The sequence below is a fragment of the Mya arenaria genome, chromosome 5 (genome assembly GCF_026914265.1).
Source record: "Mya arenaria isolate MELC-2E11 chromosome 5, ASM2691426v1".
Lineage (NCBI taxonomy): Eukaryota > Metazoa > Mollusca > Bivalvia > Myida > Myidae > Mya > Mya arenaria.
Genome location: NC_069126.1, coordinates 13,576,171 through 13,600,607, shown reverse-complemented (window position 1 = coordinate 13,600,607; position 24,437 = coordinate 13,576,171). Strand labels below are relative to the sequence as shown.

General features: G+C 34.9%; 1 protein-coding gene and 1 long non-coding RNA gene across 4 annotated transcripts in view; one reads left to right on the top strand and one right to left on the bottom strand.

The window, feature by feature from the left end:
* Positions 1-265: 265 nt before the first annotated feature.
* LOC128234699 (uncharacterized) overlaps positions 266-24,437 on the bottom strand; it is a 53,097-nt gene continuing 28,925 nt past the window's right edge. For 2 of the 3 annotated variants that reach the window (XR_008261004.1, XR_008261002.1), the window contains exons 4-8: positions 6,050-6,179; positions 5,632-5,742; positions 4,486-4,598; positions 2,293-2,440; positions 266-790 (exon numbers count right to left, since the gene is read on the bottom strand). This is a non-coding gene — a long non-coding RNA (uncharacterized LOC128234699). The remainder of the gene's footprint in view (positions 791-2,292; positions 2,441-4,485; positions 4,599-5,631; positions 5,743-6,049; positions 6,180-24,437) is intronic. The other variant, XR_008261003.1, reaches the window with a different exon arrangement.
* LOC128234698 (uncharacterized) lies at positions 17,838-24,436 on the top strand. The gene is made up of 2 exons (XM_052949114.1): positions 17,838-17,904; positions 19,796-24,436. Exon 2 carries the CDS (start codon positions 19,937-19,939, stop codon positions 20,990-20,992), a length of 1,056 nt encoding a protein of 351 aa, XP_052805074.1. The 5' UTR covers positions 17,838-17,904; positions 19,796-19,936; the 3' UTR covers positions 20,993-24,436.

Sequence of the window (24,437 nt, the reverse complement as noted above, 5' to 3'; positions counted from 1 at the left end):
GTTACCAAGTTATGGCCTGGACACGGAATTGCTAACAGACGGACAGACGGACAGACAGACAATGGAGGCCATAACATAATACAACCCTTCGGGCGTATAAAAAGTATATATTTAAAACTGCATTTTTACTCCCAAATAAGATTTACCACAATTCATACAAAAGTTGAAATAATAATGTCGAAAACAATGGTTCTAATGAAGGATACCGAGTTTATTTTGTAATAGAGGTGCAGAAAACACGGTATGGAAACTACAAGACAAGTAAATTAGTCAACATTTAATAAAGACCATATTTAATGACACAAAGGTAGGCTTTACAGACGTACTTCAGTTTCTTTCAGTACTTTGATTCTTTTAATAATCGTGATTGTTGTGTTCATAAAAACATGTACATTATAATCCTATTTGATACCAAGTATATATATCTCCACTTATAATTAATTAGAAATATCCTCTGTTTAGAAGTTGTCAAGAATGTCCACTTATTTGATTTGCACTGATGGTAGATACAGGAATAAATTTAATAATACACTGTAGGATGACCATTCTCTAATACAACTGCAGGCATCACTTTGTGAATATGGCTGATGTAGATTCTGCACTCCGTGACAGTCATTGACTTGCAAAACATGACAATGCCTGCCAACAATTCATCCTCATGCTTTCGTTTCAAGAAGTCCTTCATGGAGAACCAAATGTCGGGATTTTATTCTGGACATGACAAAAGTTGGACATCGTTGTCTTTCATCCATTGCATGGTACTTCTACTTGTATGTTTGGCATCAAAATCCTGCAAATGGAACATATCTATCATATGGTCGGCAAAACGGGCACTTTGAATATATATTTGTAAGAAAGGAATTGTTGGATACTTATTACACTCAACTGAGTCTGCCTATGTTACAATCATTAAACAGTTCTGAGAATGATTCCTCTTTGACCTTGAATGTGATTGTTGGAAAAGTTGAAAGCTGTGCATCACAGTGATGTCGAAAAGCCAAAAAAATATAATCTAAGACAAATGACCTTGACCCACATTCATTGGTCCTGCATGTGACACACTGCTGTTCATAGAACACATTTGTATCGAGTGATTTTGAAATATCCAAATGCATGGCCAAGTTACCGCCCAAACAAGCCGAAATATAAGGAATTTTGACTTATGACCCATGAGCGTAACCTACATGTCAGCAGGGCGAGCAAAACATTTTTCCAACACAAAACTTGCAGAAAAAATGACACTGAACATGCCATATCCCCCGGCGGGGGGAAAAATCCCCCGGAATTTCGATTTTTTTTTTTTTTTTAGAAATTTTACATCAGGCAATAATGACAAAGTAAGTTAAACCACAGTATGTGAGTGAAACTGAATGTAAAGAAACAACTCCACAAGGGTGAAATGCCAAAAGAAAACTTTTACAACAAGTGATCAATTAATTTGTAGTAATTATCAAAGGCAAAGAAATATTACTATTTTGGAAGGAAGAAATTAATACTACCGGGTATTTATTCTATTCTCTTATTGTCTGAAAGTCATTAAGCTGATAGAATTAAGCCCAATTTTTTAAAAGACTTTGGAGGAAGGTAAATTTAATTTAATTGTCTTGAAAACATATTTTTCCAATGACATATTTTGTTCTGCAAGTGCATTAACAGTATGACATGACAGTGTATCATAAGAATATGATAAATCATGACATAAAATAATTCTGTATAATGAAAAAGTTAAGAGGTTTTCAAAGCAAACTATATGTGAATACATTTTTTTCGTACTTGCGTCTAAAAATACTTTAAAATTTCGCCAACTTAGACCTGCTCAAAAAATCATCCTGAATACAACCAAAATCCCCGTGAATTTTTAGCCTTTTGAACAAATCCCCCTAAATGGTCTCCAGAAAATATTGCATGTTTGAAAATGCCTCCATCCTATTTTAAGAAACACCAAGTTTGGAGAAAGCTAGTTGTACTTTATGCCAAATTTAGACAGCTGACATTGTAATAACTCAAAGGTCATAACTCTGGAGTGACTGGGGAACATGGCTGGTTATCAAACCTGACCGAGATATTCTAACCATTCAAATTCTTACTACATTTGGTGATGGTTTGACAAAGGCTTCTTAAGAAATTGATAACACAAGATGGTTTTTAGGTATTTTTTTCGCTAAAGGGTGATAAATCTTGAGTGACTAGAGCAATATGGCTGGTTATCAAACTTGTCTGAGATAATATGCCCACACACATTCTGACCAAATTTGGTGATGATTGGACAAATTTATTAATCGGACAACATACTGGATGCCTAAATCCTTTAGGATAATGTTTGCCTGTGAATGGTATGAGGTTGTCTTTCAGGATCTGTGGGTAGTTGAGAGAATCCATGATACCAGTGAAGACGCAGCAATATGTTTGCACTCACACAGAAATTCCACCCCATGTGCACCTGCAATAAAACCATTTTCAGTACATCTTTGTACCAGCCTTTTTAAAGAAAAAAACAAAATAAAAGCTGTCTGTGAAGAAATTTTAAAGGCTGAGAAAGAAAAACTATTTTCGAGAAGTGTTTCATTTACTATAAAACATAATTTTTATGTGTTTTAAAACCAATAGTTCACTGGACGCAGATATATAACAAATGTCATATCCTGAAAAATTAAAACTGAGCCGAATAAGGAAGTTTATTTGTCCATTGTATACTAAGAAAAAGTTATTACTTATTTTCGCTTTACTTATCCCTTAATTTTGCAAAAATCAGGCGCATGTGCCAACCGCTAAATAACTCCCTTAACGAATCTGCCTTTTAGATCCAATTGATGATTGAAAATAAATTAAGCGCTTGCTTTCATCAGAAACATTCTACATGAATTCTAAGGAATACGTTATTTATACATAGCTATCGAGAGCATTTAAATGGTTAAACCTGGATTCAGTACTTGTGATGCTATAGACGTGCTTTTTGCAACAGAAAGTAAATTTCCATAACCCCTTTCTGTCTTTTAACAACTAAACGAAAAAAACAATTACAACACAACACATACTTAATAATTTCACATTAATTGCAAAATGATGCACACTGGAACATGTAAGTTATACTAATATTTTATCCATGTAAATGCATATTAAATTTTTGTGAACCTGTTAAATTTAACAGTTCATTAGAACATCTTAATTTCATAAAACTTTCAACAAAAAAGTAATTTAGTTAATTACAAACCAAACCAAAAACGGTTTCAAAAACAGAATGCATCGAGCCGGGATCCCCGGTATTTACAGGAACGACCGGACCCACTACATCATCGAGACAGGTTATTGAAGAATGTTTTATGAAATGTATACACAATTAAGATTAATTTGTAATTTTGGGAGAGGTTGTAAGTTTTTAAGCAAAAGTGTTTACATTCACCGCATTTGTGTAAGAGAGTGACATCCCTTGTTTAAATGAACTCAACGAAAATTTACCTGAAAGAAAATTTACATTAACCCGACTTTTACCACAAAATAAAAAAATACGTAGTTACCGGAAGTAACATTAGCGACATTGATTTTGAACAACCACTATCGATTGTCGCCGACATAGCATTGTCAGCGACGATTTATCGACATACTCGATAATCGTTTCATCACTAGTGGGAAAACAGAACTTCAAACAGTACATAGTATCCCAAAATGCTGTTTGTTATTGTGATGAAATCATTGTTCCCGTCATCGTACCGTATATAGCAAACCTTCATGTTGACGTATTAAAGCAGGCTGCCACACTGCACATTACACAAAGACCGTTTTGGCAAGACATAACATCAATTATCTTGATTGGCCTACAATAACACCTGATTTCTCACTGATAGAGTGTATAATGTGGAACTACCTCAGACGTCAAGTATTTAGTAGAGATGACTTCAACAACGTGGTGGATGTCAATTGGTTTAACTTCATATTTTATTTCCCAAAATTACTGACTTTTTCTTCTGAGCATATATATATATTTATTAATGATTTCATTACACAGAGTATATTCCACACTGATATGAGAAGGGGGCCAGGGGGTTAATTTTTTTTTTGGGGGGGTGGGGGTGGGGGGGAATGTTTCTAATAAATTTGGGTAATCCTAGAAATCAAGAAAACCCAATTTAGAATTCCATAAGAACATGACAGAGAATGTAAAAAACTGAAAGAAGGTTTGTTAAAAAAGCCTATTTACCTTCTACAAGTTTTTGGAAGTTCAAAAATTTTGCTAAAGTATTTGTATTTCAGCTCATTTTAGTATTTGAATTGCAGTCTTAAATTGGTCAGAATATAATGCTCTGTAACACAAGAACTCATTCTTTCTTGATATTTTAGTAAACATTTCTTACACTTATAAATATAAATTGTAATGTTTTCTTATATCCACAAAACTGACACTGAATCCCAAAACAGACCTTACTAGGACAACAGAATAAACAGCAGCTTTAATTATACTCTAAAAATACATTCATTACCAATATTTACCTTATACAGATGTTATCCTTTTGAAGCTCTTGATGGCAGTTTGAAAAAAAACCCGTGTCCTTTCTGGTGAAACATCGAGTTTCCCGTTGATGACATCTCAACAGTAGTTTCATCTGAAATAATTGAACATTCTGGTCAACATAAGAGTCCATAAAAAACATGACATTGTTTCTACCATAGATACCCACTGCCAAATGCTTAATTTCCCAAATGTGAATAGATATATTCCCAATGAATATTTGAAACTAGAAATGCTGCATGTGATAAAACAAAGAATTGTTTGTTTATGAAATTAGGAATGTCTAAACTACAAATCCTAACTACTCCATTCTTTTCAACTGAAAATATTTGTTTCATTGTTCATTCACTACACACATTTTTAAACTAAAAACTGTTGATCAAACTTCTGCAGACTTGAGACATAATTTCATGCCGCTGTACATATTTAATATATTAAACATAATAAACCCAAACTTATATCAAAACTAATACAACCCAAGGTTTTGAGCCTTCAAATATAGACAAATAGGCGTTGGCCAAATTGAACTAGCCCGGAATGGTAAAATTAACAGAGCTGAATAGACCTGAAAGGCAGTACCAATGATATGCAAACTGACAAATTACAGGAAAGCCCTTCATGCATTTAAAGCTATGAGTCGCTCACAATAGCCAACTATTTTGTTTTGTATTGCTGTTAAATCATAGCTCGGTTACAATGCAAGTTGGGAAAGTTACAATGCAAGTTGGGAAAATTACAATGCAAGTTGGGAAAGTTACAATGCAAGTTGGGAAAGTTTATCTACTGCAGTCGTTACAATGACCCTCGGGCCCGAAACCAGGGACAAGTTAAAATGCCAAAGGACAAGTTAAAATTTCAGTCAGCTTGCCCAAATATAGGTTGGTTGCATGCAAATAATACATCAAAGTAAAAATAATAAATGCCTCACTTTAGCAAATTTATTTTTTATGAACAAAAGCAATGGTTGTGTCAACCTCATTGAACTCATGACATCTTTTTTCATTGTAAAGAAAAAACACCAAAAATGCCTTTAGAAAACAGATCTTATAAGATGTCTTAAAAAAACAACCTGTTAACAATGTGTTTAGGCAAGTAAACATGGATTCTTTTGAATGTTAATAACGTACGGGGGTGACTAACATCTTCATTCTCCTGAAATATGTGATTCAGAGCTGCATCTCCCAGTTTTAGTTTGCATGACCACTTGCCGATGCCGCAGCTTTTTGGCACACCAGAATCTGCAATGAAGATACCAAAGCAATGTTTAACATAGAATAAAACTACCATTACCTTCTACTATTGTTAAAGCTGTAAACAATCATTTGAGGCATACACAGCACAATATGGAGTAATAAATTTGCTTTTAAAGTATAAAAAAGTTCATGAATTCAAAGATTTTGAAGACAATATCTATGAAATATATGATCTTTTGGACATTTTGCAACAAGTTTTTAAAAGTCAAAGGTAAACAACTCGACCTGTAACTGACTACACAGAAGCATTTTAGAGGAGTCAAAACAACACATGCTTAGGATGACTTCTTACTAGAGACAGTATTCTTTTCTCGGAAACTCTTGCCCAGGCAGCCGGTTTGCAATTCATGACAGGACCAGGTGTTGACCAGCACAAATTCTTGTCTTTAGAAGTCCCACCAGAGCTTCAGCAACCAGGCTCCCTATACAAATGAATAATACTATAATTATAATAATTTTTTAAAGCATTTTGAGTTTATGTAGGTGTATTTATATGTTATATTAGGACTACGAAAGGAAAAGACTCTGATTTTAATGTCACCAGCACACATTTTATCCTTCTGCCTTGAGAAATTTTAAGTAATTTACTGTTGAAATCAGTACATAGAAAAAATGTATACTGGTACATAGAATATCTCTTTCAGGGTTATTCAATACAAAATTTATTAAACCTGTTTACTAAAATGGATAAAAACTCAACAAGGCTAGTTTTTATCAATTTTAGAAAAATTGTGTAATAAAGTTTTATCGAATAACCAATAAGGTAATATCCTGCAAGTATAAATCCACTCCATATATATTATAAGTATCTATCGTGTGTTTCCGGTACGGAACGAAAAATCCGATCCTCGGGCACGTGCGTAAGCTGGTAACAAGGCCATCGCAGCGTGCCTGAGGGTCGGATTTTTCGATCCAGACCGGTTGATTGATATTTTTCTCTAAATTTATCAATTTGTGGAAAAAATGACGTAGAAAACACGTGTACAATTACACCAAAAAGCGCGTGTGACGTTTACTCAGACGTCATAGAGCGCAGTAATTTTAAATAACTAAAAATTGCGTTTTTTACGATTATTTATTTTCAATTTTAACTAAGTCTTGCTAACATATATATTTGATTGCGCTTTATTGAAATGGCATAATAAATTTTCCATAAACCATACAATAAATGAAATAAAAAGTGGCGCGTTGTTGCGCGTGTCACATCTTACATGGGGTATGTATTAAGATGGTTTTTCCACCACTGGTCACATGACCGGAAACACACGTCCGGTATGCAAGAATGACTATTCCCAAATAATATATAAAACTAAATTGTAGCTATCAGCAGCATAAATACCCTAGGTATTACATTAGGCCAGATTTTGTTATCTTTACATTTTCTGGAGATTTTTAACCAAACAAATGGTAAGGAGGAGGAAAAAAAAATAACAAGAGCTGTCACAGAGCCAGTGCGCACGACTATTCCGCCGCTTTTAAGATAAGAATTGCAGTTTTAGTGAAACATGCATGGATCACTGTAAAATAAGATTAAATGCAAAACCTTATCCAGAATTTCTAAGCCAAATAATAAAGGAGGAAAATTTGTATCATATGCAAGATAGAGTTTATCCTACTTGATCATCCAGTAGTTGCTGAGTACATGTGCTTACATGCAAAACCTTAACCATAATTGCTAAGATGAATAATAAAGGGGCAAAATTTATATCATATGCAAGATAGAGTTATCTTGATTAATTAGGAAGGTTGAATGGTTGAGAGCACATGTATAAAGTTTCAATGCAATACATGATGTATTTGCTGAGATATTGACTTAAGTGAGGTTACATGCAAAACCTTAACCAGAATTTCTAAGTAGAATAATTAAGGGCCATCATTTGCAAAACACAGTAATCTAACTTGGTTTTTCAAGTAGATTGGATGGTTGAATACTGTTGATTAAAGTCTCAATGCAATTCATCAAGTAGTTGCTGAGATATTAACCTATGTGTGCTTACATGCAAAACCTTAACCAGAATTTTGATGTTGAATAATAAGGGGCAATTATTTGCATTATACCGGTATGCATGATAAGATTATCTAACTTGATTAATTAAGTATGTTGATAGTTGGGAACACATGTCTGAAGTTTCAATGCAATACATGATGTATTTTTAAACTGTTGGTAACAGTTTAAGCCATAAAACATTAATTTTCGAACGGAAATATGAAAATCTGCGATCTGATCTTTTGTCAGCAATCTTTTATCGTTGGTTTGCAGATATTTATGCAAAAATTTGCTCTTTCCAAGACAAAAAATAAAAAAAGTTGTAAAAATGGTAAATCTGTGAGAGTGCAGCTTTAAGGATAAACTTGTTCAAATGCAACTTAGAATGCATATTTTATCAACCAATGGAAGGGACCTGTATGGTTATAGCCTGGATTGAACACTCGCTTATCACCTATGAAACCAGGGTTTGATTGCATTTGTGGTCACCAAGATGGACAAGTGGGTTTCCACTGGGTACTCCAGTTAACACAAGACCACACTCTCACGTTGTGCAAACAAGAATGACTAATATAATGTTGTTATAACTTGTTTAACAATCATTTTAAAAGAAATGAGTTTAAACTTAAACTAAGGGAACAGAACATTTGTGCCAATCATTTAAATGTTGTTTGATCATGAGGAATTCAAGCCCATGATAGGTTTAAGGAACATTGATAATTGTTAAAGCAGTCATCGAAATTAGACTTTTGGATCAACAAGCCCAAATTATTATACTATTGCTTGGCATCAAATTTTTCAACAAGCCCTGCTATATAAAATTCAGAATTTGAGCAAGCCCGAAAGACATTTTACCAGTGAAGGGCTTGCGGGCTTGTGCTAATTTTGTCCACTGTTAAAGTATTGAAGTTTATCAACGTCAAAGTTCTACTTTTAATAACACCTTTAATAAACATATTCAGAAAGCATTGGTATAATTGAAAAGATGTAGGCTCCCTGCTGGGGTATAAATTTGAAAAAATAGCAGTTATGAAACATATCAGTGTAATAAAGAAGTTGAAATGGCCAATACAACCTGATGCCAACAATATAAGCATCTTCAACCTGATGCCAACAATATAAATCTTCAACCTGATGCCAACAATATAAGCATCTTCAACCTGATGCCAACAATATAAGCATCTTCTATCGATAGTGAAGTAATCCCACAAAGTTTAAGACACAGAGAGGACATGTTTTTTCATTCCTTAACAAATACCGTAGTACCTTGACCATATAATGTGGTTTTTCTTATAGAAAATATTGCCGTATAAAGTCCTAGCCCTGTTTGGCACACCTGTAACGCTTACAATCTGTAAACTAATTCTATTTAACCAAAGAAAATTCGGGTGCATTAAAAACATGACATGTGTAATATGCTAGGCACTATCGCTGAAGACTCAAAGGGATGTCAAGAACTGATTAAATGTTACTGTAAAAGTGGGTGTTAAAGGCGTTGCAAGTGTCAGAAAGCAAATCTCCCATACACACAGTTGTGTTACTGTGATGCTCAGTGTGAAGGAGATTTGGCAGATTAATTGCAATTTCTTTTAACACAAGTGATGAGTGTATCCTTAATTCACTTTAATATGAACTTTAAAGCTGCACTCTCACAGATTGAACGTTTTGACAACTTTTTTTTTTGTCTTGGAACGAGCCAAATTTTGCGAAAAACCATTAAAACCAGTTATAAAACTACTGACAAAAATCAGATTGCAGATTTTTATATTTAAGTTCAAAAATTGATGTTTTATGCATTTTTCTAAAACCGTTAGTAAACGGTTTAAGCCATCAAACGTTAATTTTTCGAACGAAAATATGAAAATCTGTAATCTGATTTTTTGTCAGCAATCTTTTATCATTGGCAGATATTCATGCAAAAATTTGCTCTTTTTATGACAAAAAATTAAAAAAATTGTTAAAATGGTCAATCTGTGAGAGGGCAGCTTTAAGCTACAGGTATATGTAATTTTTGAGCTTGTCAGTTTATTTCAACACGATGATCTGTATAAATATTGAGCAACATATACAAGTTGCTATTTAAAATATTATGTTTAAATCTACATTCAGGGCCTCAAATTCATAAGTAAAATTCTGTTTTTATTCATTTTTAAAGGCATCAAAAGTATTGAATCGTTTAATCTAGATGAAAACATTCATACTGTTTTGAAAACATTTTTTGTCATTTTTGTCTATCATTTTCAACATATCTTCAGTTGCTCATCATTATCAGTGTCATTAACTTTGTTCTGTACTGACAATTAGTGTTTTTATTAGTATAATACTTACATCAATATTCACAGGCATTATATTATTAATTTACATCTAAATATGATGATGTTAAGAAAAACATTCTGAAAGACACTACATCAATCATTAATGATTTTATCCATTGAATATCAGGGCCTCACATCTGTAATGAAATTAACTATGTTACATTCTTTATCATTATCTATAAAATGAATTTAAAAAAAGAACTGTTAAAATATTATTAATCAAAAGCCCAACTTCAAATATAAAACTTCTGTTACAAATAACAAACACCTTTGCTGGGGCAGGACATGCGATTTATTGCTTGAAACAGCGTGAGCAGTTCACTGCTAAAGCACATACAAAATCATTATAACAATATACAACATCTAATCAAATCGTTTCTACGAATTATTTGCTTTTAATTGTTGCATTCTGTTAAACTACATGAAATGATAATAAGTATCTTCCATGGCCGAGAGTGTAAGATAGGTTCATTCCAAACCGAGCGTAGGGTGTTTTGCAGAGTTTCCGCAAAACACCCTGCGCGAGGGTCGGGATGAACTTATCTTACACGAGCGGCTATGGTAGATGCTTTTTCTCCCACCTCAGTTAAACAAAATTAAGTAAAAATGTATTTTTTGCTGGAACTCTTATGTGTTTAGTGAAAATAATTGCGTATAGATATGCGATAGCACGTGGTTGTCATGGATATGCGCGCAGTGATCAAGTTAATGTTAATAGTCAAATCGGTCTTTTTAAATAGTTCTAAGGAGAATGAAGCATTATTTCTTTAATGATGCGTGAAAACTGTTTTATGGCGACATTTGAAGCGAGAAATAATTAATAAGCGTTCCAAATATTACCATAAGACAATATTTCCTTGATGCTACAGACGACAGTCTTCAACAAGGGAGGTAATTACAATGTGTTGACCATGAAAAAGGAGTTCCATCCGGGCATTTTATCTTCGCCCATGGGCAAGATAAGAATATCTAGCATGGTCTATTATTGGATCTACTTATCTGAGGTGGGAGAAATCACGGGTCAGATTAAAAACCAGAGATAAACTTCGCCCCAACAATAGAGTGTAAAATACTCCGAAAACTGTTCCCATTATATCTTAAAACTCGTCATATAATATACTTAACATACCACATACGATATGCTTCAAGACAACATTATATTATATCTGTACATTTCTCTTACAAAATCATATCTAATATTGTAAAACAACAAAACTTGAACCTGATTGCCTGAAAAGTTGACCATTCAGATCGCTGTCAAGAGTAGAACTAATCGCCACAAACATTATCCCGCCTAAACTGCCAACCAGTAGCCATTGATCACCTGACCTTTACACCCGATTAAACCGCGCACTAATATTTGCGCGCCAAAATGTTAAGACAGAAGTTCTGCACTATACTACGTAACCTGCAGAAGTAGTAAGTCTGAACACTTCTGTTACAAATAACAAACACCTTTGCCGAGGCAGGACATGTGATAGAATTTACAAATGTTATTGAAGTCGGCAATCAAATTCAAATCGTGAAACATTCATAATTTAAGTTGCTTTGTGATGAACAATTTTTTCTCTTAAGACAATCATCTACATAGCCATCTTTGGCCTCATCTGTCTTCCATCGACCGTGTCTCTTTAGACACTAGTCTGAAACTCTGTTAGCATTTGCTGCTACGGTAGCTCCTCTTAAAGAATGAGTCCCCAAGTTTAATGTTGGAGCGACTAACTGTAACTTTGAAACTATGCATTCTCTAGCGCGGATATTGAACTGATATTCTTGTGTGTTTTTTTAACAGAAAACATTTTCTGCCTGAATAAAAACATATCTGAACTGACTACTAACTCGGCACATTTCACGCAAACGCTCCAACATAAAAACTGGACAAGTCGATGTCGAAATCTTTGCAATTAAAACCTCTATTCCCCCACGATAAATGTCTGTTTTGCTTCTTTATGCTAACAACTAAGTGTTCACTTTCAAATTTAATGTCATTACAAGTCAGTGCACTAAGCTCATCAAAACATAAAAATCCAGCGTTAGAGAGAAGAAACATTGCGAGATCCCGAAGAACTATCACATACGTTGATTTAATAAACATGTCACGAAGCTTTATCAAATGCTTAGAATTTACAACGTCTTTTTTCTTAATGGGTTTTGAATTTAAACGCTTTGCACACTCAAGCTAGCATTGATTTCACTACACTATTCTCAGTTGGATCTGTAAAATCATTTACAGAGTGCCACTTGATGGCATAAAACACTGCCGAAATTACACTGGCAGACTTGTTATTGTCTATCAATGATGATACATTGCAATATGAATGGAATGGGCTGGTCTATATTCGAACTCTTTCTCTATACAAAAGTCTATAAATCCCTTGACTTGGTGATGATATTTCGAAACTGTGTTGTCTCTGCCCTAGCAGCTAAAAGGTGGCTTGCCATTCTGTCCACCACATGAGCAGAATTGTCAATAATCGGCCCGGCTTCCTCAAACTTTGGTTTAGCGTTTGTCTCAAGCCAATACCTGCAATATGTATATATCATGATACAACATATACATGTTCCGTATTCGCTTTAGATATGCAGACGTCAGCCTGTACCTGTAAAACCGTAACTATGACGTTTCTTCTAAACGTCAAGCATATCACAATTAAGCGCCAATATTCTGAAACTCAAGGGATCATGCATAAATATCCCGTTATTTCCTTTTCAATAAAAGACTGCACCTGTAAGACATTTTTCAGCAATCTTCTTGTTCAAACATTCAACGATATGATTCAGCGGTGGAACAATCCAATTCATCTCTCCTACCCAGCTTTGCGTAAAGCAATCTATGGCTTCCATACCTGGTACTCATCAACTTGAATTGAAACAATCACATTTATTGCTATAATGTGACGCAAATCTATCAACTGTAAATGGTCTCCATTTTGTGTCTAAAAATTTGAAATTATTATCACTTATTCACCAATCATCTGAATCTAAGCATCTGCTGAATTGATCTGCTTCTGCGTTATCCTTCCTCGGAACCCATTCTACAAACAAAATGATGTGGTTAACATCGCATATACGATGAATATCAAGACAAATTTCGTGTAAATCGTCTTTGTTGCTTCCTGAAATCAGAATGTACTTTACATTTTTGAAAATTATCTGTAAACCAGAACATTTTTACCCATAAAATTGAGATTACTAAGATTACTAAGCATGATTCAGCGTACCGCTTCCAATTCTGCCCAGGTAGAACTTATTACCTTCTCTGCATCAGAATAAGTCCCGTGTACTTTTGAATTTTCTGCTACATCAGGAACTTTAACGTGTATTCATTTCCGATAAACCTAAACACTTAAACTCAACTTCGGAAGCCTCGTATCCGGGAGCCAGTCTTTGAGGCGAAAACTGTCTCTTGCTTACATAGTAAACATACTCACTTCCAGGAGCATACCTCTGAGACTCAACCAGTCTCGTGCTATCTGAGAGAACCTGCCTACTTTCGGGAGCATACCTCTGAGACTCAACTGGTCTCACGCTATCTGAGCGCACCTGCCCATGTGACTTCTGGGAGCATACCTCTGAGACTCAACCGGCCTCGCGCTTTCTGAGCGCACCTGCCCACTTCTAGGGGCTATGTTCGAATAAACTAAGCAAGTATTCTGAAAATACCTCTGTCCCCGAGAGCAAACCGTTGCAAACACAGTCTGTGCATGAGCTGCAATCTGTTTCGTCATCTGATGATGTCACTTCCATATCAACTAGTAAACCTGAGGTAAAATTACCATCATGATAGAAATTTACACATGATCCCTTACCAAAAACTACTTCACTAATCACGAATCCGCCGTAGCTCAAACTGCTTGCGTCTGATCAAAGACTAAACTCAGTGGTTTTGATATATACCAAAGACCTTCCGTCTGTGTTAAATAGTCTTACATTTTCCCGCCAAAACGTCAATTCATTTATAGCGTTTTCGTTTACCTTGACTGGAGCATTCCAAGTAGCTGTACTATCAATACAACGATGCAAATATCTGGTCATTCTACAAATTATCTTACCAAGCACGCTTTGTAATGAAACAATTTGGCCAACGATATCTGTTAAAAAACGCACTCTGACCAGATCCAGCTTATCGCTTACAAGCTGAAACTTTATCGAGTCTATCCTTAGCCTATCTATCCGTTCACAAGAAATGAAAGTTCTATTTGATTCATAGTCTAGCGTGTGACCTAACCAGTTACCGATGCGTTTCTGAGATACCAACTGCATTTGTCTTTTGCCAACAAAAACCCAAATTCTGTTACTGACTGGCGAATGAATGAACATGCTAACATTGATTTTGATTAGTGAATGTGGCCGACCTTAATGTCCTCGTATTGCATTCGAAATAGATTCAAGTGTGTCTACAATCTAAGACAAGTCTGGGCTTACCATTTCTATTATACGCTACTGTAAGAGGATTCAATATATGAGGTTTCTCCTTAACCTCTGAAACTACACCCTTTTTAACCAGGTGATCTATTTCTCCCTCTACAAAACTTGGACTAGTCCTTGCAAACTTATAATTTCTCAGCTCGATTCTCTCTGAAATCACCTTAAATGGCAACTTATAACTATTGGCAACCACTTCCAAAATGTATTGACTATCGGACGTTTCCGACCACTTACTTAGGTGTTTCCTTAAACTACCGACTGGAGTTACGACGTCATTATTTATGCTAGAGTCCACCCTATCTTCTTTTAAAGGGTAAAAGTCTATAGAAGGACTTACTTGCCTCTCCACTTCCGGTTGAGTAGGTTCAATTTCTGGATAATTTGTACCATAAATCTTATACGTCAATAACCAAGCAATTCATAAAACTACTTATCTTGTTATTCTGCTGGCTTGTGTTCAGCGGGCACTCCATTTTCCAATGATCAGCCTTCCGCAGATCAAACATAATCTGGGAGGCTGCCTGCTCTGCTGTGCGACGCTTGTTGTAATCCCAGCTGCTGTTCGGGTCGGCGATACAGCCAGTTCTTACGCGGCCACTTCTTGTCCGACTTGGCCTGCCTACTGGCTCGAGCTTCGGCTTTGTATATGCGCTTCTAGTCTTCACTGTCGTCTGCAATGGGATTGGCCATCGTACTCCGAAACAACACGCCAACCCAATTCGGACATGTCTGCCAAAAGCACCAGTTTCAGGCATGTTTCAGCAATTCAGTAGCTAAAACACAACACAACTGGCGTAATAAAGCGCTATATATGAAGTACTTATTGTTATACATGTGTATATGGCCTAAGATACGCAATGCTTCCCATCTTATAAATGACCATGAATGTGGTCACTATGTGTTACAGACAAATTGTTATCAAAATAGAAAAATATCAATGTTATGTTTACCTTGAACAATAGCATCATGAGCGGCAGTTAAATTTTGCACCTTGAAGGAGCCACCCTGCCGTTTCAATTTTCTCTAACATACTTGAAATAATCTTATATGGTTCCTCGTTACGTTTCCTTTCAATTTAGAAATGTCAAGTAAAGACGAGGGTTTATCACTTATCTTAAAAATGATCCCGCTGATGCTTCCGAGAAACTCCTGGTTGTTCGTCCTCATCACTTCCATGATTTTTTGTTCAATCCTTTTGTCCATTACATCTGACACTGCGGATGTCTCCATGTTTCAAGCAAAAGGAAAGTTAACCGTTCAGATCGCTGTCAAGCGTAGAACTAATCGCCACGAACATTATCCCGCCTAAACCGCCAACCAGTAGCAATTGGTCACCTGACTTTTACACCCGATTAAACCGCGCACTAATAGTTGCGCACCAAAATGTTAAGACAAAAGATCTGCCCTATACTACGTAACTCGCAGAACTAGTAAATATTAAATTACCTGTTAACGGTTGATAAAATGGGCTTTTTATTATGTTATATTAAACGCAAAACAGGTTCATATCAAATACCCAACACTGGTCCACATTATCTTGTATGATGTACATAATATTGCAATCTTAATGTAACAAGAGATGTTTGTCAAACATTATGCCCCCCCCCCCCTTGAGCGCCATGTTCTCAGGATTATATGGACAATTGAATGAAATTTGCGTGGACCGAAATGACAGTTGATTTGTCACTGACATTGGATGCCTTTAAGGTAGTTTTAAGATTATGACCATTCAAAGTGTGAGGATAGAGTGTGTTATGACCATGCCCTTTGACTCTATGACCTCAAAATCCATAGGAATCATCAGCTGGTCACCAAAAATCTAAATGTCAAGTTTGAGAGCCATGGGTGAGGGGGGCCATTGACAAGTTATCACACAGACAAGCTTTTTTTGTTCAAGGTCACTGTGACCTTGACCTTTGACCCGATAGCCCCTAAAATCATAAGGGGTCATCTACAGGTCAGATGCAACTCCAAGTCAAGTTTGAGGGCAATGGGTGCAGGCATTGTCGAGTTATCACTCAAAACATTTTCGCACTCGAGGTCACTTGACCTTATACCAGATGTCCCCCAAAGTCAAGAGTGGTCATCTCCTGGTCAGACCCAACCTTCATGTCAAGTTTGATGACCATACGTCCAAGAGTTGTCAAGTTTGCTTTCAAGGTCACTGTGACCTTGACCTTGGCCCGAAGACCCCCAAAGTCAAGAGGGGTCATCTACTGGTCAGGCCCAACCTTCATGTCAAGTTTGATGACCATAGGTCCAGGAATTTTCGAGTTTGCTTTCAAGGTCACTGTGACCTTGACCTGTCAGGCCCAACCTCCAAATTAAGATTGAGGGCCATGGGAGCAGGCATTGTTGAGTTATCACTCGGACAACCTTTTATCATTCAAGGTCACTGTGACCTTGACCTTTGGCCCAATGACCCCTAAAATCAATAGGGGCCATCTACTGGTCAGGCCCAATCTCCAAGTCAAGTTTGAGGGCCATGGGTGCAGGCATTGTGGAGTTATGACTGGGACAACCTTTTCCCATTCAATGTCATTGAGACCTTGACCTTTGGCCCTTTGACCCCCAAAAACAATAGGGGTCATCTACTGGTCAGGGCCAACCTCCAAGTCAAGTTTGAAGGCCATGGATGCAGGCATTGTCGAGTTATCACATGAACAATCTTTTACCATTCAAGGTCACTGTGACCTTGACCTTTGGCCCGATGACCCCCCAAAACAGTAGGGCATATCTACTGGTCAGGCCCAACTTCCATATCAAGTTTGATGATCATAGGTCTAGGCATTGCTGAGTTATCACTTGGACAAGCTTTAAAATTCTTTTACCATTAAAGGTCACTGTGACCATTGACCTGATCAGCCCTAAAATCAATAGGGGTCATCTTCTGGTCAGGCCCAACCTTCATGTCAAGTTTGATGACCATACTTTATGGCATTGTTGAGTTATCACTCGGACAAGCTTTGGTTTACATGGACGAACATGTGCAAAGCAATATACCCCTCTTCTTCGAAGGGTTTATTATTGAATCAACTGACATAAAAAAATTCATAATATACTAAAACACTACCAGTAAGTCTACAGTATTCTGTTGTTGTTGTCTTTTTACTTATATGTTCAACATACACTTGAACAAATGTGTTTAAAGAAATCCTTCTTTTTATATGTTGTCTGCGTTTCTCCATGGCCTTCTGTGTGCATGTAATCTGCTTTTCTTAAACCCTTCTCTGTCTATATTATCTGCGTAACTCTATCTCTTTGTTTATTTACTTATCTATCTGTGTGTAATACCAACCCAAACAGAGGTAGTTTCAAAATTACGAAAAACTTCATTGAACATTGATTGGCTGGAAATGACAGAGTGACGAATCAAAAAATATATCATGAAAGTTGTAAAAGGACATTGATCTTCAGGTAAGGATTTATGGCAATAATAGTAGTTTTGATTCATCATTTATATTCTTGAAGCATATTAGTTAAATTTGTTTAATAGACACATTACTGATATATGTTATTATGTGTCATTGAAGCATGATATTACATGTAAAGTGAATCCCAATGATCATGCATGGTATCGAGGATATGGTATAGAAAATGGAATCAATTGCCTTTATCACTGCTATAAACTTTGTAAGTTTAAAACTGAAAAACCCATATTGTATTGCATTGTGTATTGAATTTAAGGTTATTTTAATGCTTATTAAATACACAAGTGTATCATATTTGAAGCTATTAACTCTTATCAAATTTGCTTATACATCAAAATAGTTAGATAAGGCGTAATAAAATTGTTTCCACTTACCCAACCAACATTTTTTCCTTCCGACTCCATACTTTTTTTTTCAATAGTGAGGATATTTTTTTGCAGTAGTGAGGATTTTTCCGTAACTTATTAAAAAAATGTGTATTTTTTAGTGAACATGTTAAAATTAACCATTTATATTTAGAATAGTCTACAATAGCGATACACCCATATAATATTGGTCAGTTTGGTACTGAATCCTGGCCCCAATTTCTCGAAACTTCTTAAGCTTAACAGGCTTAAGTCGCTTATTTCAATTAGCCAGAATACATACTGAAAATGGATTTTGAAAAACGAAAAATGGTTTATCATACAGATAATTCCTACAATTGTTCTAAATATTCTTGAAGAAGTAAATATAACACATTTTAAAGAACAACAAAAATAGTGAGGTAATAGCTTTAAATCCTGTTATAAGGGACTTAGTTTCGAGAAATTTGGGCCTGGTTCGCAAAAAGAGAGAAAAAAATGTTATGTCCTATTAACTAACCCTATTTTTTGGAAATGTTATTGGAAACAAACCTTCCAAAATAATTTTTATTTTGGCCCTAGCCAAAATTGTCAATTTCTTGTTATTGTTTTTTAAAAATGTGTTTATGAATGTTTCATTCCATAACAATTAATAAGTGTGACCTTGACCTTCGAGGTAGCGTCTTGGGACTTACCAGACATGACCAACTTTACTGTATAATTACGCATATGCAGAATTCCATGATGATAAACCTAAAAGGTGTGACCTTGACCTTTCAGGTAGGAACATTGGTCTTGATCGTCTTTATGTACTGAACACATTGTGCCGAGTAATTTAAAAATCTCTCCCTGTCTGACAAGGTTACAACCCAGACACGGAAACCGGACGAACTGTGTGATTGTTATAAGTCCGCCTAATGCTTCTGACAAAAATAAAAATGTCTACCAAATGGGATGTCAAAACGTTGAGAATAGCAAAAAATAATCATTTACCAATTTAACAACAACAAAAGAATTCTTTAAACTTTAAAGCTGCACTCTTACAGATATACCATCTTAACAACTTTTTTTATTTTTTGTCTTGGAAAGAGCAAATTTTTGCGTAAATATCTGCATACCAATGATATAAGATAGCTGACAAAAAATCAGATCGTAGATTTTCATATTTTCGTTCGAAAATCAATGTTTTATGGCTTAAACATTACTAAAGGTTTACGAAAAATGCGTAAAACATCATTTTTTGTACTTAAATATAAAAATCTGCTATCTGATTTTTTTGTCAGCTGTCTTACATAACTGGTTTCTATGGATTTTCGCAAAAATTGGCTCTTTCCAAGACAAAAAAGTTGTCAAAACGTTCAATCTGTGAGAGTGCAGCTTTAAAAGTATACATACAATAAGGAAATAACCATCAGCATTTATCATGCTTTTGAAAAACACATACCAGTTATTTTATTAACTATAATTCAGAAAAGTTATGTACCATATGCAATTTCCCTATACTACTCTGTATGCCTTTCCCTAAAATTTCAGTGTATGCAGTTTTGAAATCAAAGTAGACGGTCAAGTGACAATGCACTGAGCCATTCAGGGAATCGCATAGTTTATATCTTGACATATACACACATTCTAATATTCAGGAAAACCAGAACTTTTTAGGATAGAGGATATAACATGTTTAAGTTTCAATTCCTTATCATGTGTGCTTTGGTATTCGGGCCCAACTATGCTGGTGGCAAAAGTGCTCCCGTATTCGAAAGTGTACACGTATTAAACTACACAGATGCAAATTTAAAATGTCAAGACCATGGAGGATTACTTGACATGAATTTATTTAGATCGTCAAGCCTGTTCAGTGGAATAATTGAGAACGCTCATGAACTCAAACCATACCTTTTATTAAAAGAAAACGTCCCGGTATGGGTTTCAGGACTCGCAACCTCAGGTCCTTATATTGCACCTTACACCTGTTTGAGTTTGGACAAGCACAATTTTGCAGAAAACGTGACATTTGATAGCAATATTTTATACGAATGCAGCGTTGAATGTGCTCGGAAACTACGCAATATAGGATTCATTGGTATTACTGGGAACACATGCTCGTGCATTTTTGAGTCGTACAGGTTTCCAGATAACCCGGAATGTGAAGAAAGTGATTTTCTGGACAGCAACAAAGGCATTATCGTTTTTATATTGCTACAAAGAATATCGTCCGCCCTGTCCAATTCGCTAGATTTTAACTGCGTGAGTGCTTCAAAAGAAATAGGAGGGCCACAATATCACGCTACTAAATGTTTGTCTAAACTGAGTGGAATATGTAGCAATCGTAAGGACAGTTCTCTGAGTAGCGAATGTATTCCTAAGCTTAATGATGGGGAATTTTGCTTCCTTGAGGAAAATGCAACATTCATAGAACACATTAAAACATGTGTGAAATATGGTGGAGCCCTTCTATCAGTAACTTCAGACGTAACAGAATTTCGAAATTCTACAGTAATGCTTGGAAGTTTTAGGGAATTCAAAGCCATTGAGGATGGTGAGGAAAACAAGGACATGTCTTGTGTATCAATCACAAAATCCAACGAAATATTTTACCTTGAGAAAGAAAGGTGTTCCAATGTAAATGGTGTCATATGTATGGATGATACACTAGACAAATCAGGATGTGTGTCAAATAATGGTGTAAAAACATATCTTTTAATCATTTTATTATGGTACCTATTGTGGTAGTAATTCTTATAATTATTATGATGGTGTCACTGTGATAAAAATCCTGATATTGTCAAAGACCACTCTTACAGTGGTATGACTATACGACTGTGGATTGGCCCTACAGATAAAGCTAGTTGGTGTCAACAATGTATATATTGTAGTAAGGCAAATATGAGGTGAAATTATTTGTGAATATTTTTAATACATAATTCTTCATTTTGCTAAAATTACTAATTGTTTATTATTTCAGTTGCTATTGTTTTATGTATCAAAAGACATTTTGACATTTTTTCAAGAATACTCTGGAATTGCAGTTTTAATGTTTTTGTTTGATTAAGAAATTAGTTTCTTTTGGAGTGTTAAAAGCCAGATGATATTATAGATTGAGTCTGGACTATTGTTGTTTATTGCAATTGTTTAATCATGTTTTGACTTACTGTTTAATTGATATTCTTAGCACCTTTCTTTGTATGGTGCAGTATCTGACACCTAGACCTCAAAGTTTTAGAGTAATCAACAAGTCTTCCTTACTGGTCTTATTTGCATAATTATATTGTTATAACTTGTTATAAGTTTTTATTGGCCATAGGGCCCTTTCAATATTTTGTTTAAGGTATTTTAATTGGTTAAGATTAATGTTGTCCCCTCCTACCATTTTCTCATTGGAAGAGGACATTTTGTAAATCAGTACCTATAGAGAATTTTGGGAAAGTTCAATAGTGATAGTGATTCACACGATCAACGAAATACTAAGCTAACAGCCAAATGTATATAGAATAATTTATTGTTTTACATATTTTACCTTTTGAAATTATCGAACCATACAAATGGAATTCATGGATTTAAGCAGGGTTTCTGGAACTATTCAACCAAATCAACTATCCATTGTTATCGAGCCCGGTAAACAAACAATTCATCCCCAGAGATATAAGATGAAAGAGTATAATTTGGATCTCTACTACTTTAAGTAGCTATTATAGTAAATTATTTCAATGATTTTCAATATACATTATGGTGACAAAACATTTCTTTTCTTTTCTTCTATCGTTTTCACATGAAAGGATGAGGTATTTAAGGACTATGATGATATACATCGATTTAACCTTAAATTATTAAATGCACGTCATCATAACCTAAAATGAAACCAAATTATTTTTCAGCTGAAGTAGTCAAGAAAGAAAACCAATTTCGCTTTAAACTGTATAGAGACATTTTGAGTTAACAATTCTACCGATTTAAACATTATTTGAGTTAACAATTCTACCGATTTAAACGTTACATCCATATAGTACTATTAGAAGTCCATGATGATATTACATGCTATGCTAGGTGATGGTGTTGTAATATAATGCTTCTCAGGTCCAGGTTCATTGTTAGGAAAAACAGTTTTTGATCCAAGCCCTAATTCATTCATTCACTTAAAGATATTTAAATTTTGAAAATATATATTGATAAAAAAAGAGAATGCACTGGACCAGGGGCTAATACCTGTGAATAGAAAGTATACTATGTATTTTTATCCCGCACATACATATTAAAATGGAAAAAATCGGGCGCGGGCCGTTTAAAAAAAAAAAAAAAAAAAAAAAAAAAAAAAAACAATAAAAAAAACAATAAAAAAAAAAAAAACTTTATATTACCTGTATTATTATTATATTATTTTTTTAAAAACCATAGTAACCCTCTTTATATATGTATAATAATTATGAACATTTAAAAAACATGTAGGGAAAAGAAGTTAAATGTCAACGCACTCTCTTGTCTTGAAGAAGTTTCAATAATTAAATAGTGTCAGGCAATAGTCGGGCATCGACAACAAAGAGGTCAGTTCATATACGTAAATGTTTTTTTAAGATACAATGCAATATCAAATTTACAACTGTAGTTAAGACTAGAGAAATGAAACCAAATCCAATAAAGCTGTCGGACCACTCTAGATGTCATTCGTCGCAGGTTTTGTGGCATTTCGGGTACAAAATTACTCCTTTGGCGTATATCCCATCAACTGATGGGGGTAAAACTCCACCTTTGGCTTCAAAATTCTGTTTAAGTCACACTTGGGGAGGTGACGGGGTCAAGCCATAATGCAGCCATTATTTTTTGCAATTGCCTACATGAATATAATAAAAAAAAGATTTTGTAAATGCTTTTTTCAATATGTAACCTATTTAAAACTATATGCATTTATTTCCAGGTCACCTAAGTTCATTGCTATGTTATGTCTGAAAATAGCTCAATGAAGCAATGGTTCTTATTACCATAAACCCCGACTTTAAATAAAGATTCTTGTATCTTGCTATTTATTGGTACTTTTAACTGTGCTTTTTACTTCCAAATTACATGTAGTCAGACAAGGATTTCTTATTTTTGCCCCAGGTTATTATTTTGTGGCATTAATAGTCATTTTTGTTGTTATAGTTGTTTTTGTTTATTTAGTATTTAGTTTATGTTTTCTACAGAGAAAAGTCATATACAGTACTAGTATTATTTAGTTGTTGGTATTTGAGGGTTTCAATCTCTATTTGGAACCGCAAAACAATGATATAACATATATGATATACCTCAACTCCATATTCGTAAAATCAGTTCCATTCATTCTAAAGTGGAAAACAGTTCACGTTTCGTCCATAACTGGCATAAATGTAATAATTCCATAATTCTTCAAGGTGTCATCATTATTAACATTACGAAACATTATTGAATACAAAAAGGTACATACATCTGGTAACTAGAGATTGCTTTTTTGAAAAATAGCTAAATGTCTCCCCTATTGTGTGGTCATAGCTGAGAAAAAATAAACGATGGACATGAAATTTGTAATTTTGGACTGGAGACCAACCAACAGTGAAGTTTGGTTTATTCACTCGTATTAAATAGTGAACGTCTACTGCATAAGATCAGTGATCCTATGAATATTAAGACTTAATGTGATAGATGGATGTAAGAAGTACCATTTTGTTTTATTTCAATCTGGAGTATGCAATCATCTGTACCAAATGTGAAGTCATTAGTATTACAGATTTTGTGCTAAACTTTAATGAGTACATAGTTTGAATGGTGCCATATAGTATATATACATTTTTAAATTATATAAATAAATATTTTTAAGCTTAAGGTCACCGCCAACATTCTACCTGAAGGTAACAGCGACCTTGGCCTTTGAACTAGCGATCTTAAAATCAATAGGGGTCATCTACTAGTCATGACCAACTAGCATACCAAGTATGAAGTTCCTGGGTCTAATCGTTTTATAGTTATTGAGCGGAAGTGTGACGTACGGACTGACGGACGGACGGACGGACTGATGGACAGGGCAAAACAATCCATTAAAGTATAAGATAGCTTTCGCTAGATTTCGCTGTTCAAACCATAAACTAAACATAGAACTTGGTAGATATATAAAAACAGTATTTATAATACTCCACAAGATAAGAGACTTTGTACATACTGTGTATAAATCAAA

Bases quoted from the DNA above. Each gene is read 5' to 3' on its own strand.
- LOC128234698 (XM_052949114.1), top strand. From the start codon at position 19,937: ATGTTTAAGTTTCAATTCCTTATCATGTGTGCTTTGGTATTCGGGCCC.